The sequence below is a fragment of the Neomonachus schauinslandi genome, chromosome 2 (genome assembly GCF_002201575.2).
Source record: "Neomonachus schauinslandi chromosome 2, ASM220157v2, whole genome shotgun sequence".
Lineage (NCBI taxonomy): Eukaryota > Metazoa > Chordata > Mammalia > Carnivora > Phocidae > Neomonachus > Neomonachus schauinslandi.
The window spans coordinates 55,363,996-55,385,220 of NC_058404.1; the positions used below are offsets into that span (position 1 = coordinate 55,363,996).

The 21,225-nt window shown below is 42.5% G+C and overlaps 1 protein-coding gene across 4 annotated transcripts in view; it reads right to left on the bottom strand.

The window, feature by feature from the left end:
• The window catches only part of GALNT7 (polypeptide N-acetylgalactosaminyltransferase 7), a 141,287-nt gene extending 120,340 nt beyond the window's left edge, over positions 1–20,947 (bottom strand). For all 4 annotated transcript variants that reach the window (XM_044912579.1, XM_044912578.1, XM_021698770.1 and 1 more), the window contains exon 1: positions 20,773–20,947. In XM_044912579.1, the coding sequence (XP_044768514.1) occupies positions 20,773–20,898 (126 nt within the window). In that variant the 5' untranslated portion in view covers positions 20,899–20,947. The remainder of the gene's footprint in view (positions 1–20,772) is intronic.
• Positions 20,948–21,225: the final 278 nt, after the last annotated feature.

Here is a 21,225-nt window from a genome sequence, read left to right on the forward strand (position 1 = left end):
ATTTTGTTTTCCTCCTTCTATCTATATTCTGCTTTGTGGTCTGGAACCTGCAAACATCTCTCCTTTGCCAACTGCCTCTGTTAGGCTTCACCAACAGGGGTCGCAAGAGAGACAGAAAGGCAGGCGGACGGATTTGTTCTTCCTTTGCTGTCAAAGTTAAGGCATTTTGCCAAGGCAGCTGGAGTGGTTCTAGCGTCTAGCATTTATCCAACCCAGCTCCATTACAGATTCCCCCCAAAACAGCCTCATTATATTCTACAGATACAACAGGCAGCTGGCCAGGGTCCCATCATGCTACCCCCAGAGATCTGAACCCCAACTTGCTGGGCCTTCCTGTGAGCTTCTAAATCCTGACAATCCCAACCTCTTCCTTTTCACCATGCCCTCACCCCTTGCCGTGCCCTAGGGATGGCAGCTCTTTTGGTCATTATCCCTGTGTTTCACTCTATACCCCAATTTTGCTTTTTCAATTCTCTAATACATCTTGCCTACTGTAAGACCTACCTCTTTATGCTACTACGCAAAACCACAGACTTTTGCTAACTCCTACAATGACCTATATACCCTTTCCGTGGTCCCCTGACTGCCAACAGCAAAAGGGTCTGAGACTGACCTTTTGGTAACACTTAAAAAAACCTTAAAAACCTGGTCCTGTTGATGTGAGTTTAGCAGACAAGTCTGAAAAGAGTCTTGGATCAACAAGTAATGCAAATATAAATTTTGTGCTTGAGTGAGAAGACCAAACTTATACCAGATACCAAGACCATGCTGATTTTTCTAGGGAAGGAGTTGGGTACAACTAAAAATTGAACTACAAGGGACTTTTCAACCTTGCTTTTACAACTTTTTTTTTTTTTTTTGAGAGAGAGAGAGAGAGAGACTTTTACAAACCTTATTTAAACACTTACATGCTATTACGTTGTGGCGAAAACTTCTATACCTCTCTTCTCTCATTCTCTTATTCCTCTCTTCTCTTATTAACCACCTCCCCTAACCTCTGACTTTTAGCTATGCAGATGGCCACCCAGAATAAGGACACATTTCCAACTTGCCTCAGAGTGACTATCTTTTGGCCAGTGGAATGTGGCTGAACAGGATATGTACAGATCCAGGAAACAAAATCCCCTTTCAGTTTCTTTCCTTCCTACTGCTAGAATGTGGACAAGGTGGTGTAATCTCAGGCCATGTAGAGGAGAGCAACTCTCTAGAAATAACAGAAGAACAAGAGAGAAGGGGCATGGATCCCTGATGAGGTCACACAGGTCTATGAAGAGTTGCTGATCAGTTTGGCTACGTACATAAGAGAAAAAAAAAATCTAACTTTCTGGATTTCTGTGATAGTCAAATCTGTATTCTAATGGCTATAAACCCCAAATATCTAGTTACCACCCCTTAAAATTCAGAGAGCCCAAAAACCAACTGATAACTGGACCTTTGGTTTGCCCTTTCATATTTCCCCAAAGAAGTTTGGGGTGGTGGTAGAAATCACCTGTTTCCCAGTAGGTACCATTCAAAGACTCCCAGAGGCATTTGGGCACACTAAATACAGAGTGAAAACAGTCAAGACAGATGATGTTAATTTTGTACACAGAAGTGCCTGGGAGCAAAGAAAGAATATCCACAATTACTATAGGGAGTTTCTAAAAGAAAAGGTGGTGCTTTCAGTGCAAACTTTATTACTCCTATTTTAGAAGCATCACTCAATCTTGCCTATGCAGAAAAATTTATCCACATAACATATGCGATATGGCTTTGGTTTATGTGCCTGCAAAATATTTATAAAAGCAATTATTTGGTTTGGGGGACCTGTTTTGACAATTTAATGATGTGAAAGGAGTTTCCAGTAACTGAAACACAATTTATGCACTGGACACCTATTTCCATACCAACAGCAACCTGATACGGGTTATACTTAAAACCATTTGTCTCAAAACCTAAATTAAGGAACCACTTATGTTGGGATTCCCTGTATAAGAGAAATTCCTCAGTATAAATACTTGTCAGATTCAGTGGGCTGCTAAGGCAATGAAGAAAGATGTAGGTGACTGCAAAGCAGGAGCTCTTCTAAGAAACCTATTTTAAATCTTCAGTAGGATTTTTCTGCGATTGTAAGCTCTCAGATACAGTGAGTGTTTTACAACAGAACTAAAGTCATTTTTGATAGAGCAAGATTAGTGAGTTGTGTCCCACTGGAAAGCAACACAGGGAGTAGGACTGCCAATGTCAGTATCAGATGATTACATGAGTTCAAGTTTGAGGATTAAGAATGAATGCAGGTCTCAGCAGGGGTCATAACCAGGAGACAACTGAGTATTTGTCAACTGAACAAAGGCCACTAGAACAACCTGGATCTCTCTTCTCTAAGACAATAGGACCAGAGGCTAATTAGCAGAGAACCAAGAGAGCACTATAAAACAGGGCCTACCTTCAAGGAGCTTAAGACCAACTGGGAAAACAGCTATGTACTAAAGAGTATTACATTCATTTATAGTCATGTCCCATAATGAGGAACCTTTCTGTGATTAGAGATATCCAAGTGGACTAAAGTACTTAAAGCTTCAGAGAGGCAAAACCTGGATCAATCTTGAAGAATGGTAAGATTTAGACAGTTGGATGAGGACATGCCAACCATGAACATGTAAGTAACAGTCTAGTGGCAGAATTCAGCAAGTCCAGGCAGTTAGAATCTTCTTCTGGAGACAGGTGCATCTATCTTCAGAGCATGAAGCAGTAACGTCACCCAAATAACTCCCTTACTTTGATTGGGCTATTAGCCAACCGTTCTCTCAGGATGCTTGAGTTCTTTACAGACCAAATCAGTGACCAGGTCAATTTGTGAAAGATGAGCTAAAAAAAAAATCTTAAAATTTTACTTCCTGTAGGACTTTTCAGGGCTTTTAACATACTAACGTACCCTGCAAATCTCTGAGGGGGTGATATAACATGCAACATTTCTCAACCCTATTGGCCCAAAAACCCTTTTTAAAGTTACTGCTTTGGTTCACAGAGCATGGTTCAGGAGTGCGACTTGTGCTCCTGAATCCAGCCTGAGAGGGTGGGCTCTGCTGTCAGCCTGGGTTCGAACTCGGATTCCATCGCCTACAAGGCCAGGTGACAGGCAAGGCATTTAACTTCCCTAAGCCACAAATTTCCTCATCTGTGAAATGACAGAAGGCTAAATTGAGAATTTAAACACACCTAGCAGAGGGCATAGTAAGAATTCAATAAAAGTTCCTTATCAGCGCCTGGGTGGCTCAGATGGTTAAGCGACTGCCTTCGGCTCAGGTCACGATCCCAGGATGGGATCGAGCCCCGCATCGGGCTCCCTGCTCTGCGGGAAACCTGCTTCTCCCTCTCCTTCTACTGCTCCCCCAGCTTGTGCTCTCTCACTCTGTCAAATAAATAAATAAAATCTTAAAAAAAAAAAAGTTCCTTATTAGTATTTGATGTTCAATCAATTTTCACACTAGAATTCTGCCTCCACAGTGCCGACCTGTTATGTTGCTATATACAAGTATAAACAAACAGAGGGTGTGTGCTTAAAAGAAGATTCAAGGAAAACAAAGAGCCTTATCACTGCCCAGTGACATAGGTGTGGTCCAACTACACAATGACAAAAGAAAGTGCATAATTTTCATCTCTAAACGTGAATATGGAACACAGCATTTTAGAAAATCCAGGAGCGGCTGAGTCGAATCCGCAGAAAGAAAACTTGGTCTTCACAACAGAGACAGAAGGAACAAAGCTAATAAAATTAAGAAAACATTGTATTTACCACACCTCATAATTAACCCGAGGGCAGTGACGTGGATTTAATACTTACTAAGCAGAAGTTTAAAAGCTTTGGAATGTTCCGCAACCACAACTCAACATTAAGTTGGAGACTAGGCTTCTGGGAAGAATAAGGAAGAGATGGCGAAAATAAGTAGCTTCAATAGCTCTTCCGGTTTTGTTCTCCCTCAGATCACTTGTTTTGCTCCATTTAATTGGTGGGTTAGCCAGAGGCACCCAAAAAAACAGCAAAACTTGGAATCAAACTTCTGCCTTTTTTTTTTTTTTTAAGGGGCAGGTGGGAAAACAATTTTGCACATACGCTGTACACCACAATTTACGATCTGTAACTCCCAGCACCCTGGTATTTTTTTTTTTTTTCTTCCTAATGTCCTCTTCCCTTAAACCATCTCAGTGCTAAAATGACCAGATGTTAAAAGGTGAGTTTACAAGACAATGTAGGTCTTAAAAACAATATATAAATTAAAATATTTCTACAGTAAAATAAAAAAGGCAATCCACAAAGTAGCATATACGTAGTCTGTGTCTACCCTTAAATTTGGACAAGAAATACACCAAACAGACCATAATTAGCTTTGAGTAAAATGGATTAGAGGGGATATTTCGTTTGTTTGCTTTTACTTTTTTAATATTTTCTACAATGAATATATATTTATATTCAGGAAAAAAGTATATTTTAAAATATGTATTTATTTTGGGAGGGGCGCACATGAGCAGGGGTAGGGGCAGTGGGAGAAGGAGAGAATCCTTGAGCAGGACCCTGAGATCATGACCTGAGCCAAAACCAAGAGTCGGCCACTTAACAGACTGAGCCACCCAGGCACCCTCAAAAAGAGTATATTTTAAAAGTAAATAAACAATAACATTTTCCTCTTTCCCTGTTTTAGAACATTGGTTCCTTGAAGGATATAACTTTTAAGGCAAAAGTCAGTCTAGGAAAAAAGACTCAGCCCCTTTTCACCAATTCATAACAAATTCGTGTAAGTATTTTCATTCTTTTAAGCACTCTTGAAACTATGTACAAAACGTTATAGTCATCCAAGAAGGAAGGGAAAGAAAGGGAAACAACAAGAGTAAAACTGCAAGCCAAATGCTTTCCTAGCAGCTCTGGTAACCTCACCCTAACTAAGGCAAACAGAGAAACAGCGCCCTGTCTCCTTTACAGAGGAGGGAAAGGAGGCTCAGGGAAGTCAAGTCTAGGCCAAGCCGACTGAAGCTATTCACAGTATTTGTAACAGGATTTCAACTCCTGCCAGAGTCCATGTGGACTTTTACTATACAATGACGTCAGCTTTTATTTTTAATCCACCTTGTTCTTGAGGAGCTATATTTTAAACATCAATAAAATTTCCCCAGGATATTTAGTTATTTATGGGGATTACTATTCACAGTTATCAACCCGATTATTTCTTTAAAAGAAAAAACATGTACGTGGTTTACATCCCTGTCTTTCCTACTCCCCACTCGCAACACAAATGACTGGTCCAAAGCATGACCTTGTACTACGTACGGTACAAGGCTCCTCCCCCTTTTAGACGGCACACCTTCCCTTCCTCCTACACCTTAAAGCTCAAACTCCCTGCCCCTTCCTAGTAAGGAATACGGTCATCAACTTGAATGTGCCTTCCCTAGGACTCTTTTTTATTAATTAGGGACTTTCGTAGGTTTTTCAAAATCTTAATGAGATAGTGACAGGAAAACACCACTAAAATATCAGATTACTCCAAAACCATGAGGTTGCTGAATCTCTCAAACCTAAACAGTTTCCGTCTCTTCCTGACTAGCAGGCCATTTACATAACAACAAAAACAGTTACAGTTCACAAAACAGCAAAAAATCGAAGATGGGCAGGCTCTAAGGCTTACACAAGGAAATAAAACACTTGCCCAGGCAGCACGGATTGGACCCACTACTTCCTGATAACTGGCCTACAGGACGAAATTCTACATTGAGTATCCCTGAGCTGTAGCTTGTGCTAAACATCCAATGCATTTTAATTCATTATACTGCCTGAGACAGGAAGCATTGAAGTGGTATTATAAAATCATACAAATGTAGTACCTTTATTCTTAGAAGATCAAGGAATTCTCTCAGTGAAGAAACTGTAGTAATCCAAATCCTAGAGGATATTAGCTTCCCCTCCCCAAAAGGAATTCTTCCATTTCTCTTTTTGAGACTTACTCATCTTCACTCTTACCAATAAATTAAGCATATAAGAGACATTGTCCTTTCAAGATTCCAGGTGCCACTGAGTGTACCATTCACTCTTCAAATGTCTTTAATGAAGACACACACACACCCTGCTACATGCTTTCACAGAGCAGTGAAGAGAATTCAGCCAATCTAAGTCTTCTCTGGGTGATTTCCCAGCGATGATGAGCAGACTGAAACACAGCAAATTTCTCATGCTTTCTGCTTCACCACAAACCAGCTAAAGCATGACAGTTTGGGTTACGGTTATTGTTTTACTTTTTTGAGTGTCAGTCATCTATTACAAATGTCTTTAAATGTTTTTATTTAGGATATCCCAAGTGTACAACTGTGAGTATCAGGACTGGCCCGTGAATTTAGGAAACAAGTAAATCAAATCTATATCTAAATGGAAGGCATTAGAAATAAATCAGGAACCTGACTTAAGGCATTGTATATTTTCTGCTTTTTTTTTTTTTTTTTTACCACTTAAACTCTGACAAATGGACCAGTGTCTATAGTCACCTGATGAGAAATGGAAGGAATGGAGAAGAGATGGAAACTTCAACTTTCAGAACAGTAGCATCTCAAAAATCGCAACACCACTGTTCTAAATCTTTTTTTCCAAAAACATTATCAGGAAAATGTTCCACATAGTATTTTAAGTTTGATTTGATTTTCTTCACTGCATATAGGAGGCAATTTTAAATTAAGCCCCTGCCGACCAAGGAAAATCTGCAGTCTCTGACAGAAAACAATCTCCTGCAAGAAAACCAAAACTCTAATTTTTCTTCCATTCCTAGTCAGTATTCACAGGATGTGACACTTCTTAGAGCATTTTGTTAAAGTGAGACGCATAAGACGAGTTGTGGGTGGGGGTGTATAGAGATTACAGAAAGAGCACAAAGTTCTTTTAAAAAGTTCGTTTTAGCTCTATTTTAGACATGAAATTTTATTTATTTTTTCATTAGTGCTGACTCACCACAAGAGTTACAGGTATGATAAAGGACTGTGAAGGTGTAGTTGTCTTTAATGAAAAAGAATGGGGTATATTCAGAAAATGCAACATCTGTCTGTGTTAGAAATTAGGAGTAAGCTACTGGCTTCATCATTCGGAGGCAAGGCACTGTGTGTCCAAACAGCAGGCTGGGTTTTTCCAGCTACCTTGAGGTCAATAAAATACATGGCTGACCTTTTTAACCTTGAAAGAATCATTCTTACATTTAGCACCCACTGGGACCCAAAGAAACTGACCAACTGCTCAACAAATGCCTCACAATCAAAAGGAATCCTACCTTCCAAGGGAGAAAAAAATAGATTTCAGTTACTTTCATGAAGAATTGAAAAAAAATAGTAGGAAAGTTATCACATTTCATTAGAAAACAACACTGAATATACATATATTGTCTTTACTGTTACCTTAAGTTTCTGGTATTTTATACTAAAAATCTATCCCTTAATTTCCTTTTTTTTTTTTTTTAAGATTTTATTTATTTATGAGAGAGAAAATGAGAGAGAGAGAGCATCTGAGAGGGGGGAGGGTCAGAGGGAGAAGCAGACTCCCTGCCGGGCAGGGAGCCCGATGCGGGACTCAATGTGGGGACTCCAGGATCATGACCTGAGCCGAAGGCAGTCGCTTAACCAACTGAGCCACCCAGGCGCCCCTCTATCCCTTAATTTCCACTTAGGATTTCCTTTTACTCTTTCTTCATTTCATCAGCTCTTCTGAGTCATAACTCATTGCACAAAACATACTTGCTTTTAAACACAAGCACCTGTTATTTAGGCTAAAGAAGTAGATGCAAATGAATACGTTTCAAGCCGTTCACTTTATCTTCAGGAAGCGATTTTTGCCAACGTATAATAACGATTTTAACATTTGCTTTTCTCTTGGTGCTACCAGTTAGCTGAGCAGAGGTCAAGGATGATATCCGCCTCTTATAAAACATGATTTACCACGGTGAAATGAGTGATTAGACTCTCTGGCTGAGATTTTCTTCAGGTTAGTCATAGGTGTGGGCTGCTCGAGCAAAACTGGCTGGCACTCTTCCTGCCCTAGTAATTCATGGAAAGTGAAATGAAGCCCCGGTTCATTAAAACTTTCCTCAGACTTCAAAGAGGATGCTGAAAAAATAATCTGAGAATACCCATGTAGTATAGATGTATTCTGAACCATATTGCAGATGCCAGTTCTTGAGCTAAGGATAGAGCAGGACCTGGGAAGAGGTGTGGTATTTGGGGTTCTATTACCTTTGCAGGTTTGACAGCACTCTTCAAAATTTTCAGTTAACAACTGTCATCACATGTCTGCTACATTTATTTTAAAAAAGAAGTTATGTGTGCCATAGTTTGCAGCCTAAATGTTAACTACGAAAAAAAGAGTAAGAGTTATCCTAATTTCACACAGAAAATGTATTTCTTTAAAATACCAAGGCATTTGGAAATCACCGTATTTAGCACATTTTTAGAAGAGAGAATTTCAGAAAACTATTTGCTAGAAGTATTTTTCTCTTTGCCACCCACCAGGATCTCCCTGAACTGTAAGCAAATTTATTTTAATTGACCACCACAATGCAACACTCTCCTCCAACCTTCTTTTACAAACAGTGGACTTCAAATTTCCTCTGAGACCATCACACAGAGAGCAGCAGTAAATGAAACTGCATGCCTATATTTCTGCGTTCCACCAATCCTTTGCTTAAATGTTAAAATGTAATTACACATTTTAAATGATCAAAATTTCCAATTTTGACAGTGATCCTTTTAGCTTAAACTAAACACTCAACAATAGTAGAAAAATCTACATGTGCAAAGTAGTAAGATTTCAGTCATTTCCATTCCATTACTCTAAAAAGCACTTTGTAGTCATTTATTCCGTACCATAATTGAGAGCTTATTTGCCAAAAATCTAATGGATTTTTTATTCATTTTAAATCACCCTGGCAAGAGTTATCAGACTTTTGAACAGGATGTTTTAAACGCTTTCTTTCAAAAGAAAAGATGTAAAACCCTGCAAAGATTGTAAAGGTAACAAATACTGACTTACATGAAAGACACCTTACTGTATTAGAGATTAAAAAACTAATGCTGTCGGATTAAATTTTAAGAAGCATAATGATTAAATTGTCTAATAAGAATTGCGTAGCAAAACATTCAATTGCCAGAGGAAATACTGGGAGAAAAGGTTTGGATTTAAGTCCTCCCAAGTAAGCATAATTGAAACCTATACCTAATAAGCCAACTATTTCAGAAAATATCTTAAGTTTTGAAATGGCTATATAAAGTAAATCTTTAATTTCATAGGTACATGGGCTGTTATTGACAAAAAACTCCAGTTGGTATGACATACTGTATGGCAAATTTTTCTAGGTATTTGTCACAGCTGCATTTAACAATCAAGCAAATAAAAACTTAATTGATTTAACCTTATTAGATTTTTCCTGAGTCATTTTTGAAATGTTTATATAATTGACTAATAAACTATATATCTCAATAGAAATGGAATCTACATATCCTGCTTCTTCCCAGTTTTCTGTATCTGAACATCTTTATCCTTCTCTTATCTATCGTATCTGTCTTTGATCTAGTCTGGCAAAACCAAACTTACATGACTCACTTAAGCATACTGATCATTTTTGTTTTTTTCAAGGGTTTTAAGGGAACTATTTTTCCAATAACACGTTAATAAAATGCATATGAAATACTTACTTTAAATTCAACAGAATAAAATTATTTAAAATGCAGAAGTGCTGACAAATAAAGAACCTCTAGAGCACTTCAAGTATCATGACTTAAGGACTATTTTTTATAACATAAGTTGTACTTTATTGTCCTATTTTTTTTTTCTATTTAGCTTTTCTTACTAAAAAAAGAAATTCTCAGGAACATAAAGATATTATATTGCTATGATATTACTTCAACAAGTGTTAATTCTCAAAATTCTACAAAGCTGTTCAAAAGTGTCTCTTAAACTATACTGAGAACCTGAGACTACTGTTTCACTTCAATAGCTAGCCTCAGTGGCTTAGCTTGAAATCAAGGGTTCCAGCTGGAGGAGTCAGGCATTAACACAGTTGTAAAAGCTATTTGCAAACCTTGCTCACATCAAAGAGTATGTTATCACAATGTGTGTGTATGTGTGTGTGTATGTGGTTTCTATTAAAAGGAAAATCAAGAGTCAAAGGATAATTAGACAATCTAAAAAAATGGAAATGCTAGCAATTTCTCAGTTAATGTCTACTTAAGAGTCACTTTTTAAAATTTTCATTTTATTTAAATTCAATTAATTAACATAGTGTATTCTTAGTTTCAGAGGTAGAGTTCAGTGATTCATCAGTTGTATAGAACACCCAGTGCTCTTTACTCTTTAACACCAATTCTTCTGACAAGGTGTACACATTACCAGTGAATATGTGGTAGTTTTCAAAGTACTTCAATACTGAAGTGCTAACACAATTGTAAAATATTTTATAAAGAACTACAAATGCTAAAATTATGTTTAAGCCAGATAATCAGTAAGCATGTAAGTTTACTATTAAAGAAAAGTAGCATACCTCTTGAGGCCCGAATGTATTCTTAAACCTAGGGACTCAATAAGAGACTAAAGATTAAAAAATGATTAGGTCATTTATTTTATTCTCATACAGAACTGCTCCCAAAAGTATGTGATTTAATTTTAATTCATCCACTTTAAAATATCCTTGGTAATAACAAATTCCAATTGCTTTGCTTGGAAGCCTATTAGCAGACTAGTTGGTATTGATATAATACTGCAGTTAATTGTACCTCCTAGATTTGGGAAACCAGGCTGCTCTGCAGCAATTCTATAAACCTAATTAGATAATGCAAAGTTAATTTTTTTCCTCAAGTTTCAGAGTGCCAGTTCTTATATTCAGTGAACTGAATCAGGTTCAGTTGGCATGTTTAAGTGTTTCTCAGGAGTAATGCTTTAACATGCTACCAAGCCCAGAAGGGAATTTATAATGGAGCAGAAATGAGAACATTTCTCATTTTGAAATATTCAGGATTCTTAGCAAAAGGAAGCAACCGGAAGGTAGCCCTTCCCTCTCCAAAACAGACTTAAGCCCTGGATAACTGCAGTTCACGTAGCCTTAGCATTGCTTTCAGGATCGCAGGACGGAGCTAGAATGAAACGGTAGAGCCCACCTTAAAAAACCAACATTACCTGAAATGCTGAGCAGACAATTTTTCTATTCTGTTTCTTCCTGTAATTACGTGTCAGGCAAATTAATGTGTTAAAAACTAAAAACTGCCTAATATTTTGCGGATGAAGTTTCTTTTCCAACTTCAAATATTAAAATGTTGTTCTGGTCACAGCTTCTTATAAGTTACTGGATTTCAGACCAAAAGAGAGCAAAAAAAAAAAAAAAAACAAAAAACCTACTATGCATTATAATCGTTTTAATATAATGTGTACAGCATATAAAGTTTATATTACCACAACCACATGATTATGGTTTAGCTTAAAATATGTATGTACAGATGTGTCTATATATACACATGGGGGGGTGGGGGAGGGTGTAGAGAGGCACCTAATTAAGGCAGAACAGATAGAATCCAAAGTGTGTTAGTTCCCCTGTGATAGTTAAGTTCTCTAAAACCCTTCCTCTTCTTGTATTTTTCGTCTAGTGAAGGTGATTATTTACTACTTGAACTTCTTTTTCTTCCAAGCTGGTTCCCCTGCGTCATCCCATTTACCGAGATGCCAGTGGAGAGGTTACGGTGTCCCTCCCTGGAGCCAGTTCTATGGGTTCGTTGAGCCGGCAGGTAAGCATGCTTCCACAACCACTTTCTACATCCCTAATGGTGATCAATTCTTGCTCAAATGCTGCGATATTCGACATTGCTGATGGTCCTGCCCTTAAATTCTCTTTGCCCATGTTTTCTACAGGGCAATATTCTCTAAATCTTCTACTTCTGTCTATGCCTCCTTTCATCTCTCCCCCTCCCAGCACCTGAGAGAAGGCATTTTCCAGGTTTCTCTTTTCCTATCCACGTTTTTCTCCTCTATCTACACATAGCCCCTTCATTTACCAATCCGGTCCTCAGGCTTCAGACATATTCCTGCCTATGATTTGCACACTTTGCATCCAGTACTGATCCAGTTCTGAGCTCCATCTACCCAGTAGACACTGTCCATAAAATATGACATGCCCCTCCTCCCCTCAAAAATACTACATGCCCAAACCAAACCAATGTTTCGTTTTACAGCCCCCAAATCTACCCATCCTCCAGATGAGCAATTCTCAAAGTATGATCCCTGGACCAGCACCTCCGGAACTAGTTACAAATGCAAATTCTCTGCCCCACCTCAGACCTACTGAATCAGAGGTTCTAGGCATGAGGCTGGAGTACTTTGTTTTAACACACCCTCTGGGTGATTGTGAGGCCTACTGAAGTTTGAGAACCACGCTTTAGACAGTTCTGTTCCTTCTGAGGCATCAGCATCCTCCCCCTTCCAGTTCCATCCAGAGGGTTCCTCTGCCTACCAGCTAATTCTACTCATAATCTCTCTCTCCTCATATTCATGGTCTTGGTCCCTCTCCTAGCTTTTAGGCTTTATCATGTCCTATGACACAGACATCTCTCTCCTCACTGAAATCCAGCTGGCACTGTTTCCAGATTATTCCTGACAGCCCAGCTCTGGACATTCACAGTATTCAATCTTTCAGGGTTCAGACTCCGTCTTTCTAGGGTTCTCTCCCCCCTACTTCCACTCCCCAATCCCATCTTCCAGCCATGCAGTCCCTGGGATTTGCTGCAATCTTTCATGCCTTTGCACATACCTACCGTTCCTCTGTCCTCACACACTTGTCCCTCCGATATGCCCTTTCTAAAGAGCTCTCTGACAGCACCCAGGCCTTACAGACTAGATGCTGCCTTCTCTGCGATCCCACAGGACCCAGTGGACTTAGCTAATACAGGTGAGTTCTTGCCTCACCACTACAATAGGTCACAAAAAAAAAAAAAAAAAAAGTCATTACTTATTTTATCTTGGACCATATGTAGAGGACCATGCAATTTATCAGCCAACCCAGGGCCTCATTTACATCTGCAAGCTTATCAAGTACTGTACTCCCTCCAAACTCACCATGCTCTAGTCATACTGGCCTTCTATTTCTCAAACATTATAGCCTCATTCCAACCCCAGGGGCTTTTCACTTTCTGTTCCCTCTGCCTGGAACGTTCTTCCGTCAGAACTGCGTTATAGGCTTATACTCATTCTTTGGGCCTCAGCTCAGCCACTGCTCCCTGAACTTCCCTACATGGTCCCCACTGCCCCTTTCTCCTTCGTGTTATCCTGTATTGTCTTCAGTGTTTCTATTTGAAATTACCTCTCTACTGTCTCTATGTCCCCCTTTCAAGGTAATCCACTTGAGCATGTATATCTTGTTAAAATCTATAGTGTTTGGTCAGAGCATAGCTCCAAGTCCAAACACATGAGATTGAATCCGGCTCTACCACTTACTAAGTAAATGACCTTCGGCAAAGAGTTCAACTGACTCCATGGTCTCATCTATAATGTGACAACTACATCAGACTTGCATTTGAGGGTTGTTACAATTAAACAACATAATACACATAGAATGCTTACCTGGCATAAAGGAGTCAAGCAAGGTATGTTATCTATTGTATGTTACCTGTTATCATTGCTATTATTATTTACTGCTCTATAATATCTCCAAGACCTAGTGCAATGAATGGTACTTAGCAGACACTCAATAAATATTTGAAATACTTGAGTGAATTAGTGAATCAAGAGCTGCTGATTAATGGATGTCACCACTCCCCCAACTCTACTTCAGAAGCTTCCAAAAAGCTTCTCTAAGTGCTGACTTAATAAAACCCCAACCCAGTTCCCTGGCCTACCATTTAATTTCCTTCAAAATGTGACCCAAACTTACTTCCCCAATCTTAGCTTTCATCACTTTGCTCTAGTAAAAACTTTTTTCTGGTCTCACCATATTTTTTTTTAAAGATTTTATTTATTTATTTGAGACAGAGAGAATGAGAGAGAGAGAGCACATGAGAGGGGGGAGGGTCAGAGGGAGAAGCAGGCTCCCCGCCGAGCAGGGAGCCCGATGCGGGACTCGATCCAGGGACTCCAGGATCATGACCTGAGCCGAAAGCAGTCGCTTAACCAACTGAGCCACCCAGGCGCCCTCACCATATTCTTTTAGTGTAGAATGTTCTTCCCTGCATCCCTCCCTGATTCCACAGGACACTCCAGGTCTAGCCGAATGCCATGCTCTTGCCTCTGAACATCCACCTCCTATAGCCTCTATAGCTGCGCAAGAACCTCCTTTTCAGGGGCGCCTGGGTGGCTCAGTCGGTTAAGCACCTGCCTTTGGCTCAAGTCATGATCCCAGAGTCCTGGGATGGAGCCCCAAATCGGGCTCCCTGTTCAGTGGGGAGTCTGCTTCTCCCTCTGCCCCTGCTCATGTGCTCTCTCTCTCTCTCTCTCACACACACTGTCTCTCAAATAAAATCTAAAAACTAAAAATAAAAAGAGAATGTCCTTTTTACAGCCATTCCATATTCACACAGATCATCTCACTTATGAGAGGAGATCTGAGTCTGCGTCCTTGCCATCTCTGAATCTCCAGTGCCCAGCCCAGGATCTTAGGGAAAGCAAGCCCTTAAGACATCAGTTTGGGCAAATGGAAGGTTGGAGTTAGGAAGGTACTATGAAAAGGCCCAACTTTATATATCAAAAGAAAACTACATTATGGATGCAACACCTACTGTGCAGTTATTAGGTCGAGACCTGAGTAACATCTTTATTATGTCAACACTTTTTATCTCTTCCACTGTCCAGTACAGCATCTCCAATGCCTAGAGCCATGGATGGCACTTAGTAAACACTCAAATATTTCACACTTGTTGAGTAAATGACTCACGCTTTTAATAAAAATATATCTCCCAATTCTTACAAAGAATTCTGTCCACATTGTTAAGGCATATCTCACCCTCTCACCCTTTCCCCTCTTCCACTGTACAAAACCCAACCATAAAATCATTCCTTTCCTAAACTGAAGCTATGTCCATTTTATTCTAGAGATTATAAATTTTTTTTTAAAGATTTTTTATTTATTTATTTGAGAGAGAGAGAATGACAGACAGAGAGCACAAGAGGGAAGAGGGCAGAGGGAGAAGCAGACCCCCTGCTCAGCAGGGAGCCCGATGCGGGACTAGATCCTGGGACTCCAGGATCATGACCTGAGCCGAAGGCAGTCGCTTAACCAACTGAGCCACCCAGGAGCCCCGAGATTATAAATTCTTAATTTAACCACTTCTCTCCTTCTGTCACACTGCACATTCATTCTTCAGGGATGAAAATTAGAATTCGAAACACGAACAAAGACAATGATCTAGGTTGAAGTCAGATAATCCCAATCATTTTCCCACATTCAAGAGCCACTCAAATCTTGCTGACCAACTCTTTCATAACTCTGGAGTTAGAATTTACAAATACTCTGTTTACAAATGGCCCAGAATTCTAGAAAATCAGAATTCTGATTTTCATTCATGTTGCATTATTTTCTCTCTCCTTCTGTCTCCAATTTAGGAGTGACTAATCTAACGCAGCTTATACTAATTGTTGCAGCCCACACCTTATCTCCCATTCCATGTAGCCAGCCGGAATCACAAAACAGTTATCCAAATTCAACCCGCTCTTTACCAGTTTTCATTCCTTCCTTACGAATAATTGTGCATTCCCTGAATGGCTATTCTCCACCTTCTCCACCTCCTGATTTGGCTCTTGACAAAACGTTCTATGACAGCTGTCAGTGTTTCCTTATATTGCTACTGGATTAAGGAAGAAAGGAAGGAACCCAGGCCATGCAAGTATTGCATCTCTTCAACTAGGAAGAGATCTCTTTATAACAGGGACTTTTACTTGAGGTATTCTTGGTATTCTCCAATGGGGTCTTCCTGGGAGGGAGGTGAAGAGGTGTAGTCATAACAGGACTGATGCTTGACCTTTGACCACTGGATGGGTAACACTTCCACAAAATCCACAGATTTAGAATTCTTGGGAATGTTTGCATTTCTGGGGTGTCCGGACCTAAAGGGGAGACGTGAATGAATGCTTCAGCACCCTGGTAGATGGGGGAGATACTCCATGAGCTACTCCAAGAAACATAAATCCTGCCTTCAAAGGACTCAGTCAGCGGCTTACAGTGAAATGAGAAAGCTTTTGATTCTCACCTCCCCCCCCAAAAAGCACATGTACATAGAAGTCTGCATTAATTTCAGGACGTCTATAACGCCTAGAGTTCATAGACGGGAGTTTTTCATTACAGCTGTGAGGGAGGACAGCAAAATAGAACAAAAACAAATCCCAAGGCATTTCAACTGGGGAAGTAAGACAACAGTGACCACTTAAGACACTACGCTTTGCTAAGTGATAGCTCTATTCCTAATGATATCAATGGGGCTTCCATTTGTAATAAAGTCTTAAGGTCAAGGGCAGAATCTTTCAGGTTGCAATCAATCGTCACAGAAATAAAAGGGTTTGGTAAGGTGGAACTTGACTGTGACAGGGTAATCAATTCAGTCACTCAGCTTCATTTAAGCAATATTCCTTTCAACGGGTCTTAGGTTATCCCTTAAAACCTCTCTGCCTAGGAAGGATTCCTGAATCAGCCCTGCTATGTATGCTCTAAACCTACGTGGCATTAATGGTTTGACTAAGATAGCATTTACACATACAAAGAATCATCCATTTACCAGCAGCTTCTCATCAGTGCACTGGATTAGCTATAATAAAACCATTGAAGAGCTCAACCCTTCCATTACAAACCTTTATTGTCAGGAGCTTATGGTTCAATTTTAAACTCCGGGCTAAAACCTGGGATGTACGGTCTAGGAGATACCATAATTTATTTAATTAAAGGAACTTGCTGCACTTCGCAAGTACTAAACAGATGGTCTTAATAAATGCTGACCTGAAAATATCCAGAGGACAAAGCCTAAAAAAGGAAGCCTTCCCATAACCATAAAAATGTACGAATGTTTGTCTTCAGAACTTTCAATGTGACAATCTATCATCCTAAACCTCCTGATGCCTTCTACACTCCCACATCCAATCAACTAGTCCCGATACCTTTGCATCTTTAATAGCTCTTGAATCAGTTCTTCACTTCCATTGTCACCCTACCCATCCAAGGAACGCCATATCCCACCTGAACTATTATAACCTCCAACAGGACTCCTACTCTCTGTTCTTGCTCTAAATCAATTCATACTTCCTGCAGGCAATCAGAATGATCCTTCCAAAACACAAATCTAATCAAGTCTCCCTACTTAAAAAATCCTTCAACGGTTTCCTGCTGCTCTAAAGACCTCATCTTTAGCATGGTCTGCAAGACCCATACTATGTTTACAACCTCACTCCACCTCTCCTCTCATCCTCCATGTTCTAATTCTACTGGTCTTCTTCCAGTTCTTCAGTTCATTATACTGCCTCCTACCTCAGGACCTTTGCACATACTTCTCCCTCTCAGGAGTGCCTTCCTCCCACATCCAGGTCAACAACTATCTGTATTCAAATCTTCAGATTTCAACTAAGTCATTTCTTCAGGTAAGACTTTTATGACCAGGGGCGCCTGGGTGGCTCAGTCATTAAGCGGCTCAGGTCATGATCCCAGGGTCCTGGGACTGAGCCCCGCCATTGGGCTCCCTGCTCTGCGGGAAGCCTGCTTCTCCCTCTCCCACTCGCCCTGCTTGTGTTCCCTCTCTCACTGTGTCTCTGTCAAATAAATAAATAAAATCTTAAAAAAAAAAAAAAGACGTTTATGACCAAATTCCTGTTCTCTTATCCCCTAAGGCTTTTCTTCACAGCATGGAGCATAGTTTCTATTTGCAGATTTGTGGAGTTTTGATTAAAGTGGGGTGCTTTTTTCCCCACAAAGCTGTAAGATCCAGGGTTAGTGGTAAGGAGCATTTCCTCGATAACTAGCATTAGTACATAGTAGGCACTCAAAAATGTTTGTTGAATAAATCACATCATCTACAACAGAGTACAATTTGAACGGTAAGATCATCTTGCACATCATTTACCTCAGAAAAAACAGCAAAAGGCCCTGAATGAGGAAGGAGATAAGAAATGTGTTTTTCATCTTGACCATGGGTAATGTGTTTTGTAATAGTGACCTCCACAGCTGGGCAGATATAAAGAAGTCGTCCCGGCTTAAAAAAAAAAAAAAAAAAGACCAGGTTGCTACAGACTTTACTGCCTGGAACATTGAAAGGACAAGACAAGCAGTGGCACAGGCTGGGGCCACAAGTACAAGCTTGCCAGAGCTGAGGCAGAACCTTTATTTGGTTGATTGTTCTAGCCTATTTCAAGCCACTAACAGGCATTTATAGGGATCCAAAAAAAAAAAGCCCACAGGTGGATCAACATTAAAGAGGCAGGTGTCTCACAGTGGGGAGAGGTGTCTGCAACCATAAATCGAAGGAAAAGAACTAGAAGGCAGAAGGGAAACTCGGGAGTCAAGAATCTGCGGGCTGGTCAGAACCTTCTCTAAAGGAAATGTTCTTCTAGTGCCAGATCTCAGAAGTTCTTAGGATAGTTTTTAATAAAAGGAGGCAAAAGTCCCTTGTTTATGGTCGTAATTATTCATAAGTTATGCCTTAAATTGCTTAGGTAACATTTACATAAAATTAATAAAAGGTTTTGGTTTTCCTGATCCATAAGCATTCTTTGCAGTGTTAATTACATTTGAAAGTCTTAAAAAGCTAGCTTCTGTCTTTGGCAAATGACAGAAATTACAGTGGACCCAATGACAAACTATCAAATAAGTTGGACCAAAAAAATCAAGATATCACCACCTGCCACTGAATGACTAGCCTTGTGGCTGGGTACTTATTATATATCCACTTTAGTAAAGTATTTCAAGAGATGGGTATCGGTGTGGATGTTCTACGACCTCTTTAATAAAACACTTGTCATGGGAACTACAGGACATTCCGAATATGGCTAGTTTTGTCAGACTTTCCCCAGTTTCTCTCCCAGAAAATGGGGTTCTAACATTTCTAGCTTTCTGTGAAAGGCTATTTAATGACTTAAAACACTCTCGATTGCAATATTCAGTTATCCCTTGTCAATCATTTTGAAAGCAAAAAACCATAAAGAGGTCACCAAGAGCGCAAGAGTTCTGAGAGGCTTAAAACCACAAACACACTTAAAGGAAAACTTGGTACTTTTTATTATCAGTGACTTAGATGACTTAGATGGGAGCCCACCCCAGATGTTACAGATTCCACTTGGGTCAAGACTTCAAACACTAAAACTTAAGAGTAAATCTAATTTCACCATATAGACAGAAACGGATAAGGAAAGCTCTTCCTAGGATTCTTCTCAAAAGGAAGCCTTCTCATTCAACTTTCTGATGCTAAGTTAATGCTAAGGAAAGTTAATAAAGGAGATCACACAGACGCAATGTAGATAGTATTTGCCAAAGGCACTTTACCGCAGAGCCTAACTCCTCCCAAGGCCCCCCCGGCCGCTCAGTGGCCCTGAACTCTTCGCGCCCTCCCTCACCCCCAAGGGCAGCGGGCCCGGCGGGCTATCCCGGGCTCCGGGATGAGGAAGGAGGCGGCTCATTTTCGGGGAGCGGATCAGGCTGGGGCGCGGGGGGAAAGAAGCCGGTATGCAGCCAACCAACTGGGTCAGCGAAGCCGCAGTCGCCGCGGCCCCCTTCCCAGCGCGGCTCACGGTAACTAACGTTCCGAGGCGCCTGACAAACCCTCAAAAGCAACGGAGTGTCAAAGCTAACACTCGCGCCTACGGCGGCAGACAAATACGTCCCAGCGGAGCGGCCCGGCTGGGCGAGCACGCAGCCAAAGCCGAGCAGCGGGGCGCCGGCACAAGTTAGTTTTCCGGCCCGAGCAGCCCTGCCACAGCCCGGGAAGAGGAACCAGCCCCACATCCCCCGGACAGAGCCGCCCGGAGCCGACGGGCGGGCGGGCGACGCTTCCCCGGCGCGGTGTGGACTGCGGTGGAGGGGCCCGCGAGCCGGGCGGGGTCGCCCCTCAGCCACCTCGGGCCAACCGCCCCTCCCCTCACCAGGGAAGCGAAGAGGAAGGGCCGGTCCGGGGTGAGGCCTCGGCCTCCCATCGCACCCCGTCTCGCGGCCACCGGAGTTGGCGGGGGGGGGGGGGAAAGGCGGCGCTCTCCGTACGAGCCGGAGGCGGGGCGCCATCTCCCTCCCACTCCCCGCACGCAGGCGGGCCGGGGGAGTTCGGGGCTGCGAGCATCCCTGGACGGGCGGTGGCGGGAGGGAAGCCTGCACCGAGGGGCCTGGTCCCGAACGGCGGTGATCGCAGCGGCAGCATCTCGCCTCCTTCAGGCCTGCACGCGCCACAGGCCGCAGCCTGGACCAACCCCGCGTCCCCCGGCCGCGACCGCGGCGATCCCCGCACGGAGGAGTCGGGAGGCTGGGCGGCCGCGGCCCCCGCTCTCCTCCCGCTCCGCCCCGCAGTGCCGGCGTGGAGCACCGCCGCCGGCGGCGGCGGAGCCCGGGGCGGGGGAGCGCGGGAGGAAGGGGCGGCGAGGGGGCGGGCCGGTGGCTGGTAGCGGCGACCGGGTGCTCGGGGCTCGGCGCCCCCCGATCGGCCCGCGCTGCGCCAGCACCACCTGCGGAGCTGCGGCTCAACGCCGCGCCCCGACCCCGCCGCCCCTGCTCCCGCCACGCGCGCGCGCGCAAACAAAACAAGTTGCAGGTCGCCGCCGCCGGAGGGGGCGGGCGGGTCACTCACCCTCATCCTGCTCAGCGGGCTTGGGTCGTCCGGCCGCGGGGACAGGGAAGACCAGAGGACTACTAGCCCCAGGAAGCTTCCCACCACCAGTAAACTGCGTAAGATGAACCCAATCTTCAGCCTCATCTTCCTCCGGCGGCGAGAGACACAGAGCCCGGCGCAGCCGCCGCCACAGCTCTCCCCTCCCTCCTTCCCCCTCCTCCGGCTCTCCACCTCCTCCCTCCCCCACCCCTACCGCTTCGGCTGCCGCCCTCTCCGCAGCCTGCCCTTTCCAGCTTCAGATCCGGAACTCCCCTTGGCTCTACCTTCCCCCGGGCTCTTCCCTCCGCCCCCTCCCCGCGGCTCGCCGGCTCGGACTGCGCTCCGCCGCCGCGCCGCGCCGCCCCCCGCCCCCCGCCCCCCGCCGCCGGCCTCCGCAGCGCTCCAACCGACCCGTGTGCCTCGCTCTTCTAA